Source organism: Sus scrofa, chromosome 6, assembly GCF_054392235.1.
Source record: "Sus scrofa isolate SSC_HxYL_T2T_F1_AM1 chromosome 6, Sscrofa_HxYL_maternal_Yorkshire_Landrace_v2.0, whole genome shotgun sequence".
Classification (NCBI taxonomy): Eukaryota; Metazoa; Chordata; class Mammalia; order Artiodactyla; family Suidae; genus Sus; species Sus scrofa.
In genome coordinates, this window is record NC_139388.1 from 90233323 (window position 1) to 90245711 (window position 12389).

At 51.2% G+C, this 12389-nt stretch overlaps 1 protein-coding gene across 3 annotated transcripts in view; it reads left to right on the forward strand.

Annotated features, from left to right (window-relative positions):
• The window catches only part of OPRD1 (opioid receptor delta 1), a 68022-nt gene that overhangs the window by 13341 nt on the left and 42292 nt on the right, over window positions 1-12389 (forward strand). The window contains 1 exon segment of one of the 3 annotated variants that reach the window (NM_001444730.1): window positions 9034-9475. Coding sequence (NP_001431659.1) covers window positions 9249-9475 — 227 coding nt within the window. The 5' untranslated portion in view covers window positions 9034-9248. 3 annotated transcript variants of the gene reach the window in all.

Below are 12389 nucleotides of genomic sequence, written 5' to 3' on the forward strand. Positions count from 1 at the left end.
GGTCCTTCCAGAGCCAGTCTACATCCCTGACTGTGGGTTTTCAGACACCCCCTTTTCCCTCACAATAAATCTCCTTCTCTGCTTAAGTTAGTAGTAGGGAGTTGGCCACTGGGGAGTTCTGGTAGAGGCAATGGCTTTAAATAGCTGTAACCCAGGAAGTGTGTGCCTTGACAGAGGTGTCCACAGTTTGGAGTACAGTGAGGATGTGGCCTGCCTAACCGGCTGCCTCCCCAGCAAAGCTTTCCACACCTCAGTCTGGGCACTCTCTCCACTCCCAACAGCTTCATCTGACCCTCGCTCGTAACATTTACTCCTCCAGTATGTCTTACACATCACCATCTAGTCTGTGAAGATTCATGTGTGAAAAATCTTTGGACCTCTCCCCAAATACAGTGTCTAATGTGGCTTTTGTATAGAACGTGCTTGCTTCAGTTATTATATGTAATAAGGGATCCTGTGCAGCCAAGGGTGTGTGAATATTCTCACTGGGTAATAATATCTTATACCTGTGTAATCTTGCAGTATATAAGCATTTTCAAGTTCATTATCTGATGAGCATCCAACTTTTCGAAATTTGGATTTTAGTGTTAACAATAGCAGCTGCTGTTTATGTTGTGCATATTCTCTGGGCCTAGCAGGGAGAAAACTTGAGGCTCAGAGAGAGCAAGTGATTTGCCCAAGTTCGCCCAATGTATATGTCACAGACCTGGCCACAGAACCTTATTTTCAGGCTACAAACTGAAGCTCTTTCTGCCCTGCCAGGATCTCTGGGGCAGAGTGCAGGCTGCTCATCCCCTGTGGTCTGATTCAAGTCCTCTGGGCTGGCCCTGGCTCTGCCTTGACCCTCTCCAGTAGGGCAGGCTTCAGGTCACTCAGTTTGCCTGTCTGGCCAAGTCAGGCAAATTCGGCTCCCTGAAGCCACTGTGGTTGCCATGGCACCGTCCCCAGGCTCATCTCAGTGTAAACCTGGGGGTGAGCTGTTGTGAAGCAAATGGGGGAAAACAGAGAAATTCTCCCACGAATGTGGGCAACTAGCAAACAGCCTGCCTCTCCTTTTGATGCCTCGCAGGTGGATCTTAGGGCCATGCGTCCAGTCCCTCCATTTCACAGATGAGGAAACTGAGGCCCAGGTGCTTAGTGTTTCACAAAGAGGTTTTGTGCTGTGGCAGGAGGATGGGGTCAGAGAGACCTGGGTTCCAAGCCAGCCCCTGCATGACATTGGGCAAGCTCCTGAACTGCTCTGAGCTCTGGATTCGTAAGCTGGGGATCATGACAATCCCTCCCTGAAAGAGTTATGTGAAGGGTTAAATCATATCATATACATAAAAGTGCTTCCTAAATGCCTGGTAGGTGAATAGATACAGTTGCCCAAGCTCACTCTGCCCAGTGTGGAGGAGAGCGCATTGTTACAGGATTCAGGAGGCATGGGTTCTCCTCTTGACTTTGCTACCAACTTGCAACTAAGTCCCTTCACCACTCTGGACCTCAGCCTCTTTTTCTCTACACAAAAGGAGGGTTGGACTAGACAATGCCTAAGCTTTTTTTTTTTTTTTTCCTCCAGTTCACTACATCTCATGACAGAATGCTAGTCCCAGGGCTCCCAAAGCTGTGTTCTTTCACTGCATCACCCTGCCTCACCACCAGAACGGCCCTGGGACCCAGCCAGGAGGCCAGCACCCTGAGCCCCAGGGCCTTTTGTGGCAGAGGGAGAAATGCCCCTGAAGGCAGGAACTTTCCATGAGGCCTGGGGTTGTTGGCACTCAGGCTGGCTGCCCAGTATCCGCCTCTGGTTCAGAGTCCTTCCCAGACTTTGTGGGGAGGACAGGGATGGGTGGAAGCGGAAAGAAGGAGGCTGGGGACTTGCTGGTGGGGATACCCATCTGACGAGAGCAACTGAAGGTGATTTTTTTTTTTTTTTTTGGTCTTTTTGCCTTTTCTAGAGCTGCTTCCCGCGGCATATGGAGGTTCCCAGGCTAGGGGTCTAATTGGCCTGCAGCTGCTGGCCTACGCCAGAGCCACAGCAACACGGGATCGGAGCCGCGTCTGCAACCTACACCACAGCTCACAGCAATGCCAGATCCTCAACCCACTGAGCAAGGGCAGGGACCGAACCCGCAACCTCATGGTTCCTAGTCGGATTCGTTAACCACTGAGCCACGACGGGAACTCCCTGAAGGTGATTTTTAATACTACCAGCATTAGAGTGTGGAGGTGAGAGATGGGCAGCTTCAGTGCTCCAGGGAGAAATTACTGAGGATGGATGAGGAGGAGAGATGGGAGTGGGTGGCGTTAGGGATTCCTGAGGAGGGAATAGGAATCCAAATTCGGGGGAGGAGGAGGTTAACAGTGGGATGGAGAGAAGAAAAAGAGGAAAGGCAGGAACTGCTTTTTGTTGAAGGAAAATGATAGCTTGATAGAAAAAACAGGAGACGGAGCACGTTTCACTTGCACTCTCCTGTCTGCTCCCTGGCCCCGGAGGCCAGGAGGGAGGCACGTATACTGTTCAGAGCCGGAACAGTGGGCCCTTCTCCTAACTGGGTCATACTGGATGGGCTGGGCTCCTGGGGCCCCGCCTCACAGGCCCCTTGTCTTCTGCCAGTTGCACCTGAGGCTTCAATTCATGCAAATGTAGCTGGGGAGCTCTGAGCCTGTCCCCTACTCTCCTCCCAGCCCCTGCTCCTTCCTTGCTGCTGCTCACTCATCTCTCAAATCCCTTCTAATTCCTCCTCTCATCACCCTCCACTCTAAACATATCCTGCAATTTGACTTGTGAGTGGACTCCAGGCAGGACCCAGCCCACCTGCCACTGGCTAAATCTGGGATCACTTTGTCTCACTAGATGGAGAAAGAAAATTTGATATAAACATGGTTCTTGTGATTAATATTAGGCATGATTATTGTAATAATAATACCAGCTGAGACAACTTATCGAATGGTTTCAATGTGTCAGGCACTGCAACAAGTTCTCTATTGGCATGACCTCATTTATTTCCTTCCTAATCCTATAAAATATGTATTATTATCATTTCCTCTTAACAGATGAGGAAACTAAGGCTTGAGATAAGTTGAGAAACTTATCCAAAGTCACATAACTAGCATATGGCCAACCCAGTGTACAAACCCAGAGTCTATTCTCTTAGAGAATTCCACCTTGCAGCCGCCAGAGAAAGTTGTAGTCAGGCCAAGAAACCATGTCTGCTTATTCTTGTATCATTCTGGGATGTTACCCCCACACTGGTTCATCCTATAGCAATGCTTTAAGCCAGAAATAACAAAAAAAACCCCACGACTAGAAGTGGCTTAAACAAAAGGTCTTGAGGTCCAGAGCTGGCATGCTTAATTATTTATTTTTTTGCTTTTTAAGGCCAAACCTGTGGCATATGGAAGTTCCCAGGCTAGGGGTTAAATTGGAGCTGCAGTGGCCGGCCTACACCACAACCACAGCAATGCCAGATCCAAGCCACATCTGTGACCTATACCACAGCTCACGGCAAGGCCAGATCCTTAACCCACTGAGCAAGGCCAGGGATCAAACCCACATCCTCGTGGATACTAGCAGGGTTTGCAACTGGCTGAGCCACAGCAGGAACTTCCCCAACCTTATTTCTTTCACTGGCTTGCAGTGATCTCACCCAGGCGCTCTAGCTATCTGTCTTCTTGGCTAGAAAATGAAGGTAATGAAACCTGACCTCCCCATTATCCAGATGGTGTCGAGATAACATGAAGTCATCAATTTGGAAGTGCTTCGGAAAGTCAGAAGTACTTTGCAAATGCAAGTGGTTATTATTTTATGGTTATCGCTAAGGTCCTGCTCCTCCTGGGGCTTGCAGATGGAGCCAGACTAAAGGCACCCAGGGGAGCTGCCAGTCTGCTCACTCACTCACTCAGAGCCAGTTGCGGTATTTCCATCAGGCAGTGTCTCTTTGCCAGGTGGGAGCCACCATCCCACGTACTAAATTGTTAATAGCTTCCCCAGGGGGTTCCTTTCTACTCTGACTCCTTCAGTAATTTCAGCGGTTGCTTCACTTTCTGATGCCCTGGGTTGGCCCAGGATTTCCCACCAATTTCTGTTTTTGTTTTTGCTCTGATCTGAAGTTAAGGGTGGGGCCAAGCAGAATGGAACCATTTGGCAGCCCGGGCATGGAGGACTGTGTCTACTCTGCTCCACCAAGAGCAGAGATGGATGCAAGGATCTCCTGAGCAAGGAAACTCTGCAGAGACAGGAACCCTGGGTTCTCGTGTCTGTGGGGAGATGACTTTCTGGACTTGCTCTGAGAGATAGCAGCCTGGTAGTCAGGAGTGGCTTTTGAGGTCCCATAGACCTGGCTTGGCATCCCAGCTTTGGCGTGGGCACATAATCTCACCTCTGCAAAATGAAATAACGGTAGCAGGACCTCACACCTCTAGGGCTTCTTAGGATTAAATGGGATAATCCACAAGCACCTGGCCCAGTGCCTGGCACCCAGCAGCTCTCTCTAAATGGCAGGCAACAGGATTATTTATGAGTTGGGCCCACAGAAATGGGATTGCCTTGGAGTTCCCACTGTGGCACAGTGGATGAAGAATCTGACTGCAGGGAGTTCTCATTGTGGCTCAGCAGATTAAGAACCTGACATGGTGTCTGTGAGGATGCGGGTTCGATCCCTGACCTTGCTCAGTAGGTTAAGGATCTGGCGTTGCTGCAAGCTCAGCGTAGGTTTGTAGGTTTCGGATGCGGCTCAGATATGATGTTGCTGTGGATGTGGCATGGACTGGCAGCTGCAGCTCTGATTCGACCCGTATTCTGGGAACTTCCATATACTGCAGTTGAGGCTCAGGTCAATTCCCCAGGGTTGGATTTTCCCCCCCGCCCCGCTCCCCCGCCCAGGGGGAGTGGGTTAAAGGATCTGGCATTGCCACAGCTGCAGAGTATGTTGAAACTGTGGCTCAGATTCAGTCCCTGGCCAGGGGAACTTCCACATGCTGTGGGTGCAGCTACTAAAAAAATTTAGAAAAAGAAAGAAAAGAAAAGAAATGAGACTGCCTTTTAAAGATAAGTAGACTAGAATCTATCCAAGTTAGAGTTGATCTTTCAAATATTCACTTTGGGAAGCCTTTGGGGAAACTCCTTTAGATGCCTTCCAAGTTTCCATGTGTCCTTCCAGTGTCGGGGAAGGGAGCATTGCACCTGCACTTGGCATGTGCCTTAGCTGTTTGGGGCTGAAACAAAGTACTGTAACTGAGTGGCTTATAAACAACAGATATTTATTTGTCACAGTTCTGGAGGCTGGAAGTGTGAGATCAGCATGCCAGCAGGGTTGGATTCTGCTGAGAAACTTCTTCTAGGCTGCAGACTGCTGCCTTCTGATTGTATCCTCATGTGAGAGAGCAGAGACAGCAAGCCAACTCTGAAGAGGGGCAGACCATGTGGGCTTTCTCGGCAATTACGTCACTCACAGACTCAGTCATAGCTTCTTGACTGTGAGCAGGGGGCTTATGCTCCTGGTTTAATAACTTGTGCTCATGCAGCCCTTCCTCATTTGGCTGAGCATCTGCTGTCTTACCAGATCCTCACCCCAGTCCTGCCCCTCTCTACCTTATGGATGTGAAAGCTAAGGCTTGGAGAAGTTAAGGGAAACTCTTTTTCTGTCTTTTACCTCCACCATAGCTATGACTTTCACCATAGAATATCCATGCCCAGGAAACGTTGTGGAATACAAATTTAAAAACCTCCCCTCACGGGGTTCCCATCCCACAATGGGATGGGCGGCGCCTTGGGAGCGCTGGGACACAGGTTTGATCCTGGCCTGGCACAGTGGGTTAAGGATCTGGTGTTGCCACACAGCTGCAACTTGGGTTGTGACTGCAGCTTGGATCTGATCCCTGGCCCAGGAGCCTTGGGGCGGCCAAAAAGAAAAGGAAAGAAAAACCCAAAACCTCCCTTCAGCCCAGTAAGGCTGGAGTGTGGGATTGGTGAGTGGGGGGGGAATAGGGGCTGGAGACAGAGGAGGGCAGCAATAAACCCGGTTTAGAACCAGGCTGGGGAGGGCCCCAGAGGCAGTGCCAAGGGGTAAGGGTAGACTTTGGTGACAGCCAAAGCCAAGGGTGGGGATGGAGCTAGGAACTGGTACAGATGGTCCCTGATTTACAATGGTTCAGTTTATGATTTTTCAACTTTCAATAGACATTCAGTAGAAACTGTACTTTGGATTTTGAATTTTGATCCTTTTCAGGCTTGGATATGCTGTATGATCCTCTGGTGATTCAGGGCAGAGCTGTGAGCCGCAGCTCCCAGTCAGCCATGAGATCACAACAGCAAACAACTAATACATTTACAACATTCTGCACCCACACAACTCTTCTGGTTTTCACTTTCAGTACCGTATCCAATAAATTACATGAGAGAGTCAACACTGTTATAAAATAGGCTTTATGTTAGATGGTTTTGCTAGACCGTAGGTTAATGTAAGTGTTCTGTTTAAGGTAGACTAGGCTAAGCTACCATGTTCAGTAGGTTAGGTGCTGGGAGTGCATTTTGGGTTTATTGGGATGTAACCCCATTGTAATAGAGGAAGATCTGTATTTCAGTTCCAAATAAGATTGACTACAGAATTTATGCAAAGAGATTTAGTTGCTTAAAAGAATTCCTAGGTCCTATATTAAACTTTCATCTGCTTTGTCTGTCTCATCAAAGTGAGCACTCACCAAAGTTGGAATTGAGCTTCCTTTTTTAGGGTTGCACCTGTGGCATATGGAAGTTCCCAGGCCATGGGTTGAATAGGAGCCATAGCTGCCAGCCTACACTACAGCCACAGCATTGCCAGATGGGAGCTGCCTACCTGACTTACGTCACAGCTCATAGCAACACCAGATCCTTAACTCACTGAGCGAGGCCAGGGCTTGAACCGGCATCCTTGTGGATACCATTCGGGTTCTTAACCTACTAAGCCCCAGTGGAAACTCCTGGAATGGAGCTTCCTAGTCAATCACTCATTGACATCAGGAATTGAACTAAGGTGGGGCCACAGAAGTGCACAAGACCTATTGTAGAAGTGATACACAAACATCCAATGATTACCCACACAAATATGTGGGATATTCTGTAAAGAAGAGGTACTTGATGCCGTGAGAACGAGTAACAAGGGCATTTGGTCTAATTGCTCATACAATGGTGGTGGTGGGTGCAGTCAGTGAAGGGTTCATGGAGGAAATGATATTTAAGCTGAAACTTGAGGGATGAATTGCATTTAGGCTGGGGCAGTGGCTGAGCCCTCCGAGGGGAAGAAATAGAATGTGCAGATATCCTGAGGTTGGGAGGGTGGGGAGGGGGCCAGAACTCTAGTGAAATTGCCCTCTTTCCTGTCTCAATTTCTCTCCCCTGGCACCAGGAAAGTCTCTGAAGTACCAGGCCCTTTGGGACAAGGAATGTAGTTTTGGCAACACTTGTGATCATGGAGCAAAAATCACCTGTGTGATGAGTCCTTCGATGGCTGAATGGGAAAACCTTGGGGCAGGGGGTTTGTTGTAGCTGCTAGAGGGGCTTGGACAGCAGCTGGGAGAGACAAAGAGAATGGAGAGGAGGGTAAACTTGGGAATTCTGGCTTTGCTCTTTCTGGGAAAGAATATGAGCCTTGCACATGGATGGATGGCTCAAGCCAGAGAGTGATATGGTGTGGGGTCCTTGCCCAGCCACTCACAGGGCCCAGAAAGTCACCCCAGAGCCTAGAGCTGGGGAACCCCATGTTGTCCCATTCTATTCCTCCTTGGGACCTTTCTTCATTCAACTGGTATTTCCTGAGCACCCAGTGGGACCTTAGCCCTCTACTGGGTCCAGGGGTCAATCAGGCCTGGTCTTCCCAAGGAGGAAACAAACTTAGAAATGATTACCACGTGGGATAATTTAATGCCTAGCCTAATCTACTCATCTGTAAACTGTAAACTGGGGACACTAATAATAGAATCTACTCCAAAGTATTGATGCATGGATAAAGGGATGGTAGGGAGGAGGGTGTTCTGGGAAGGGTAGGTGCCCCAAGAAGGAGGATAGTTCTGGGTCCGGGCTGGTCAGGTTAGGCAGAAGGTGTTAGAAATGGCCCCCTTCCATCTGCACCTACAGCAGCCAGAGTGATCCTTAAGGTGGTCTTTGAGACCCTGCCCACCACCGCATCCCTTTCTCCCCACCCTTGCTTTCTGCCTTCTCCTCTTCCTGGCCTTTTAATCCCTCTGACCACAGGGTCTTGGCACATGTGGTTCCTCTGTCTGGAATGCTGTTCCCCAGTTTCTTCCCTAAGTCGATTCCTTCTTAAACTTCACATCTCACCTAAGTGTCATTTCCTCAGGGGAGCTGTCCTGACCTCTGGGTTTTGTAGGTCCCGCCACAGGAATGCCTTGCTCTCCTTCTCTTTCCTCCATGTGTTGTAACTATACCTTTATCGATGTGATCTTAAGTTTGGTGTGTCTCCCCTCCACTGGGCTGTAAGAAGGCAGGGGCCAACAGCTGCTTTTGTGCACTAGTGGATCCCCGATAGTACCTGGTTCTTCTATTTGGCACCCAAAAAAAGATCTGTTGAACAAATGAATGAGGTGCAGAAAAACCATGGTTAACAATGGCTACTTATGGAGCATTTACTGTGTACCTGGCACTAAGCTAAGTTCTTTACCGGCGTCATCTTTAATCTCCCCAGCAAGCCTCTGAGGGAGATGGTGCAATTATCCTTATTTTACAGAAGAGGAAAATGGAGTTGAGAGAGGTTAAATAACTTGCCCAAGGTCACTCTTTTTGTTAGTGCAGGGGTGAAGGGAGGGGTTCACATTCAGATCCTTCTGACCCCAAAGCGGCAAAGGGTGGGGAGGTGAGTCCTGACTGGGGTGCCGGCGCATTGGAACCCACGGAGCATCTCTAGGGAGGAAGTGGGCAGCTTCCCCGGCCCTGCTCCAAGCTGGTGTTGCAGCGCCCGCCCCCGGTCGGTCGTGGGCGCAGACTGGCGGCCGCCTCCGGGCCACGTGGTGCGCGCGGCGGGCGCGTCCGAGGAGCCCGCAGCGGCTCCTGGCTCAGAGCAGTCCGGGCTTGGAGAGCGGGCGGGCGCCCGGGGCAGGACCGGTGCAGGCGGCGAGGAGGCCGGAGGAAGCACGCAGGCAGCGGGGCGGCTGGGGCGCAGTAGCCGGCGGCGTCGGGGCCGCAGCTTCGGCCCTTGGTGCGCCTCTCGCACCGGGTCTCCGCGCCCAGGGCGCACGGCGGGCAGGGACGCTGCACTGGCTGCCAGGCGGCCATGGAGCCCACCCCCTCTCCCGACGCCGAGCTGAGGCCCCTGATCCTGGCCAACGCGTCGGACACCTTTCCCAGCACCTTCCCGAGCCCGAGCGCCAATGCGTCGGGGCCGCCGGGCGCACGGAGCGCCTCGTCCCTCGCCCTGGCTATAGCCATCACCGCGCTCTACTCGGCGGTGTGTGCGGTGGGGCTGCTGGGCAACGTGCTCGTCATGTTCGGCATCGTCCGGTGAGTCCGCTGCGGGCTGATGTCCGGGACTGGCTCTCCCCCCCCCCACCTCCGGTGAGGTTGGAGATCGCGGACCTGGGATCCTAACCTCGGACCCCGCACTGCCTGGGCTTCTGTACTTCCTGCAGGGGGCGCCCGGGGCCCAGCGGAGAGACCGCTTCCATCTCAAGGGGGACGCTGGCCTTTGTGTGTATGTATGTATGTGCATGTGTTGCGCGCACGCGCGCGTGCGCCCCGTGTTTAACTAAACAACATTTGATCATATGTTGGTATACCGCTATTTCTGTATTAAGCTCTGTGGGACAGTTTAGTGACAGTTGTGTGTCTGTCACAGTTTGTGAATGCGTGATTCTGTGTTCCTTACAGTACGAATATGTGTTAGGACCTCCAAAAACCTGGTAGGTGTGGGCAGAGATGCTTGAGATGCCATGAACTTCTGGGGAGACAGTGGTGTGTGGGCTGTCTTTGCAGGTGGGGGCATAGGAGTGCTTGTGTGTCTGCATCATGGTGTGGGGCACTTAACTAAGTCACATCTAGGTATCCTCTTTTGGGGTCCCAGTGTTGTTATATGTGCTTGTCCCACACTGTCAGTTTGTGATTCTCTCTGTATGGGAACATGACAATGTGACTGTGTTATATAGAAACCCCAGGGGCAGGAGCGCATCCAGAGTGGCTTGGGCACTGGTGTTTGTGCACCTGTGTGTGCGTTTGCCAAGGGGGAGCCATGGTTCCTGGGTACAGCAGGCTGACCAGTCGCTCTCTGCTTCCTTCCCCAGAGGCCATCTGGTCGTGAGCTCTGGATGTGATTCAGCGAGGCCTCAGATTTTCCTCACAAATGCCTCCTCTCATCTTCTCCTCTCCTCTAACAGTTTTTTTTTTTTGTTTGTTTGTTTGTTTGTTTTTTTCTGGCAAAGGCAAAAGTGGTTTATTTGGGCTGGAGTGGAGTTTGTGCTTTCATGTCAGGAGCCTGAGGAAGCCAAGTTCTTGTCTTCGTATCTATGCTCAGAGAATATAAGACATCCTTGGCTTACCCAGAAGCAGCCTTCCTGATCAGCTCTGCCAGTGCAGACGGGGCAAAAGAAGGAAGGATGTCCTATCTTTTTTTTTCCCCATCTTTTGTCTTTTTCAGGGCTGCACCTGCAGCATATGGAGGTTTCCCAGGCTAGGGGTAGAATCGGAGCTACAGCTGCTGGCCTACACCACAGCTCACAGCAACACCAGTTCCTTAACCCACTGAGCAAGGCCAGGGATTGAACCCACAACCTCATGGTTTCTAGTTGGATTCATTTCTGCTGTGCCATGACGGGAACTCCAGGAAATCCTATCTTGACAACAACAAAGATCCCTGGTATTTACTGTTCGTTGGAAATGGGTCATCCATGCTGGTTGACTAAGGGTACAACCCTAAATTTCTCTGGGCTCTGGTGTCACCAGGCAGGGCAGAAGGCAGAGGGCAGATTGTGGATTCAGAGGCTGAAGATGTGAACTGTGGTCTCAGCCCAGTCGCTGATGCCTGTCATGGGGGCAGCAGGGGGGAGGGGGGATGTCCCTTTCCCCTGCCCTCCATCTACCCCGTCTGCCTCAGTTTCCCCATCTGAGGGCTTGAGACTCACTCTTCTTAGTTGGGAGCATGAATTTCAGAGTATGGGGTCTCTGCTGCTCAGGGCACAGAGCATTGGAGCGTTGGTGGGTGTGTGGGTGTTGAGGGAACTTTGGCTCCCCCAGAAAGAGTGGAGGGCATAGGAATTTTTTGTGCTTTCAGTGACTCATCGCCAGCTACAAAGGGAAAATTCCCCCAAGCACAGGCAGGATTTATCTTTGCGTTTTTATCAGTGATCCTCTCCACTTTACCTTTGGGAGTAGTGCAGGCTGTTGACCCGGGTCAGTGTGAGTGTTAATCCCAGCTCTGCCACGAACTGGCTCTGTGTTTTGGGCCGATTATTTAGCCTCTTTGAGCCTCAGTTTCTTCCTCTATAGAAAGGTGGAATAGTGGAGCCTTCTTTGATAGGGTTTTGGTGAGGTGTCCTTGAGCGAGCATATATAATGCAGCTGGCATGGTGCCTGGATACTGTAAGTGGCAGCTGTGTGTGTGATGAAGAGGAGTAACTTTCCAGACTCTTCAGAACCCAGTGCCTATGAAGGGAGGAGAGTGAGAGCGTGGCCACCCTAAGGCGGGCCTGGGAAGAGCTCTGATTCTGGGAATCCCGGCTTCCTGGCGCTCTAGGAGGGGTCTCAGTGCTCTAGCCAGGGGAAAACTGAGCTTCGATGTCCTCCAGCCTCTTCCCAGGGCCTCTGGCTGGTGGGCTGATGAGTGCGGCTCTCCTCCTCCCCCACTGAGCCAGGGGAGGGCCTCTCACTTCTGAGGGTCCACTCAGGGCAGGCCCTGGGCTCCGTCTGCTAGGGCTCCCAACCAGCCTTCTCGAAATCACATTGTCAAATGCATTCCCCGGAGGTCCCTGTGTTGCTAAGATATTTCCCAGGCCAACCATCTGTGTGATCACTGTGTCTCTGGGTCTGACTGATTTAATCCTCATCTGCAACCCTGCGGGATCCGCGTCATTGTCATCTCCATTCTGTAGGTGAGGAATCGGGCAGTTTGGAGGGAAGCAGAGTGGCTTGTTCTCCTCAGGTCCCACAGGTGGCCCCAGACCAGGAGTTAGAACCCTGGTCTTGCCTAGAACTTTTTCCATAGCTGCTTAGGATAGGGGGCAAAGAATTGCATGGAAGGAGGGGGCAGAATCCTGTCCTTCCTCTTGTCCTAGGATTCTCAGAATGATGGAGACAAAAGGACAGTGACCGCACACATCGTTCAGCATACGTATTTTAGGCTGCCGTCCCTGGGGGAGGGGAATGAGGGCCATCCCCCTCCCCCCACTTAATCTTTCCTCAGTGAGAGGGAGCTGGGGACTGGGCA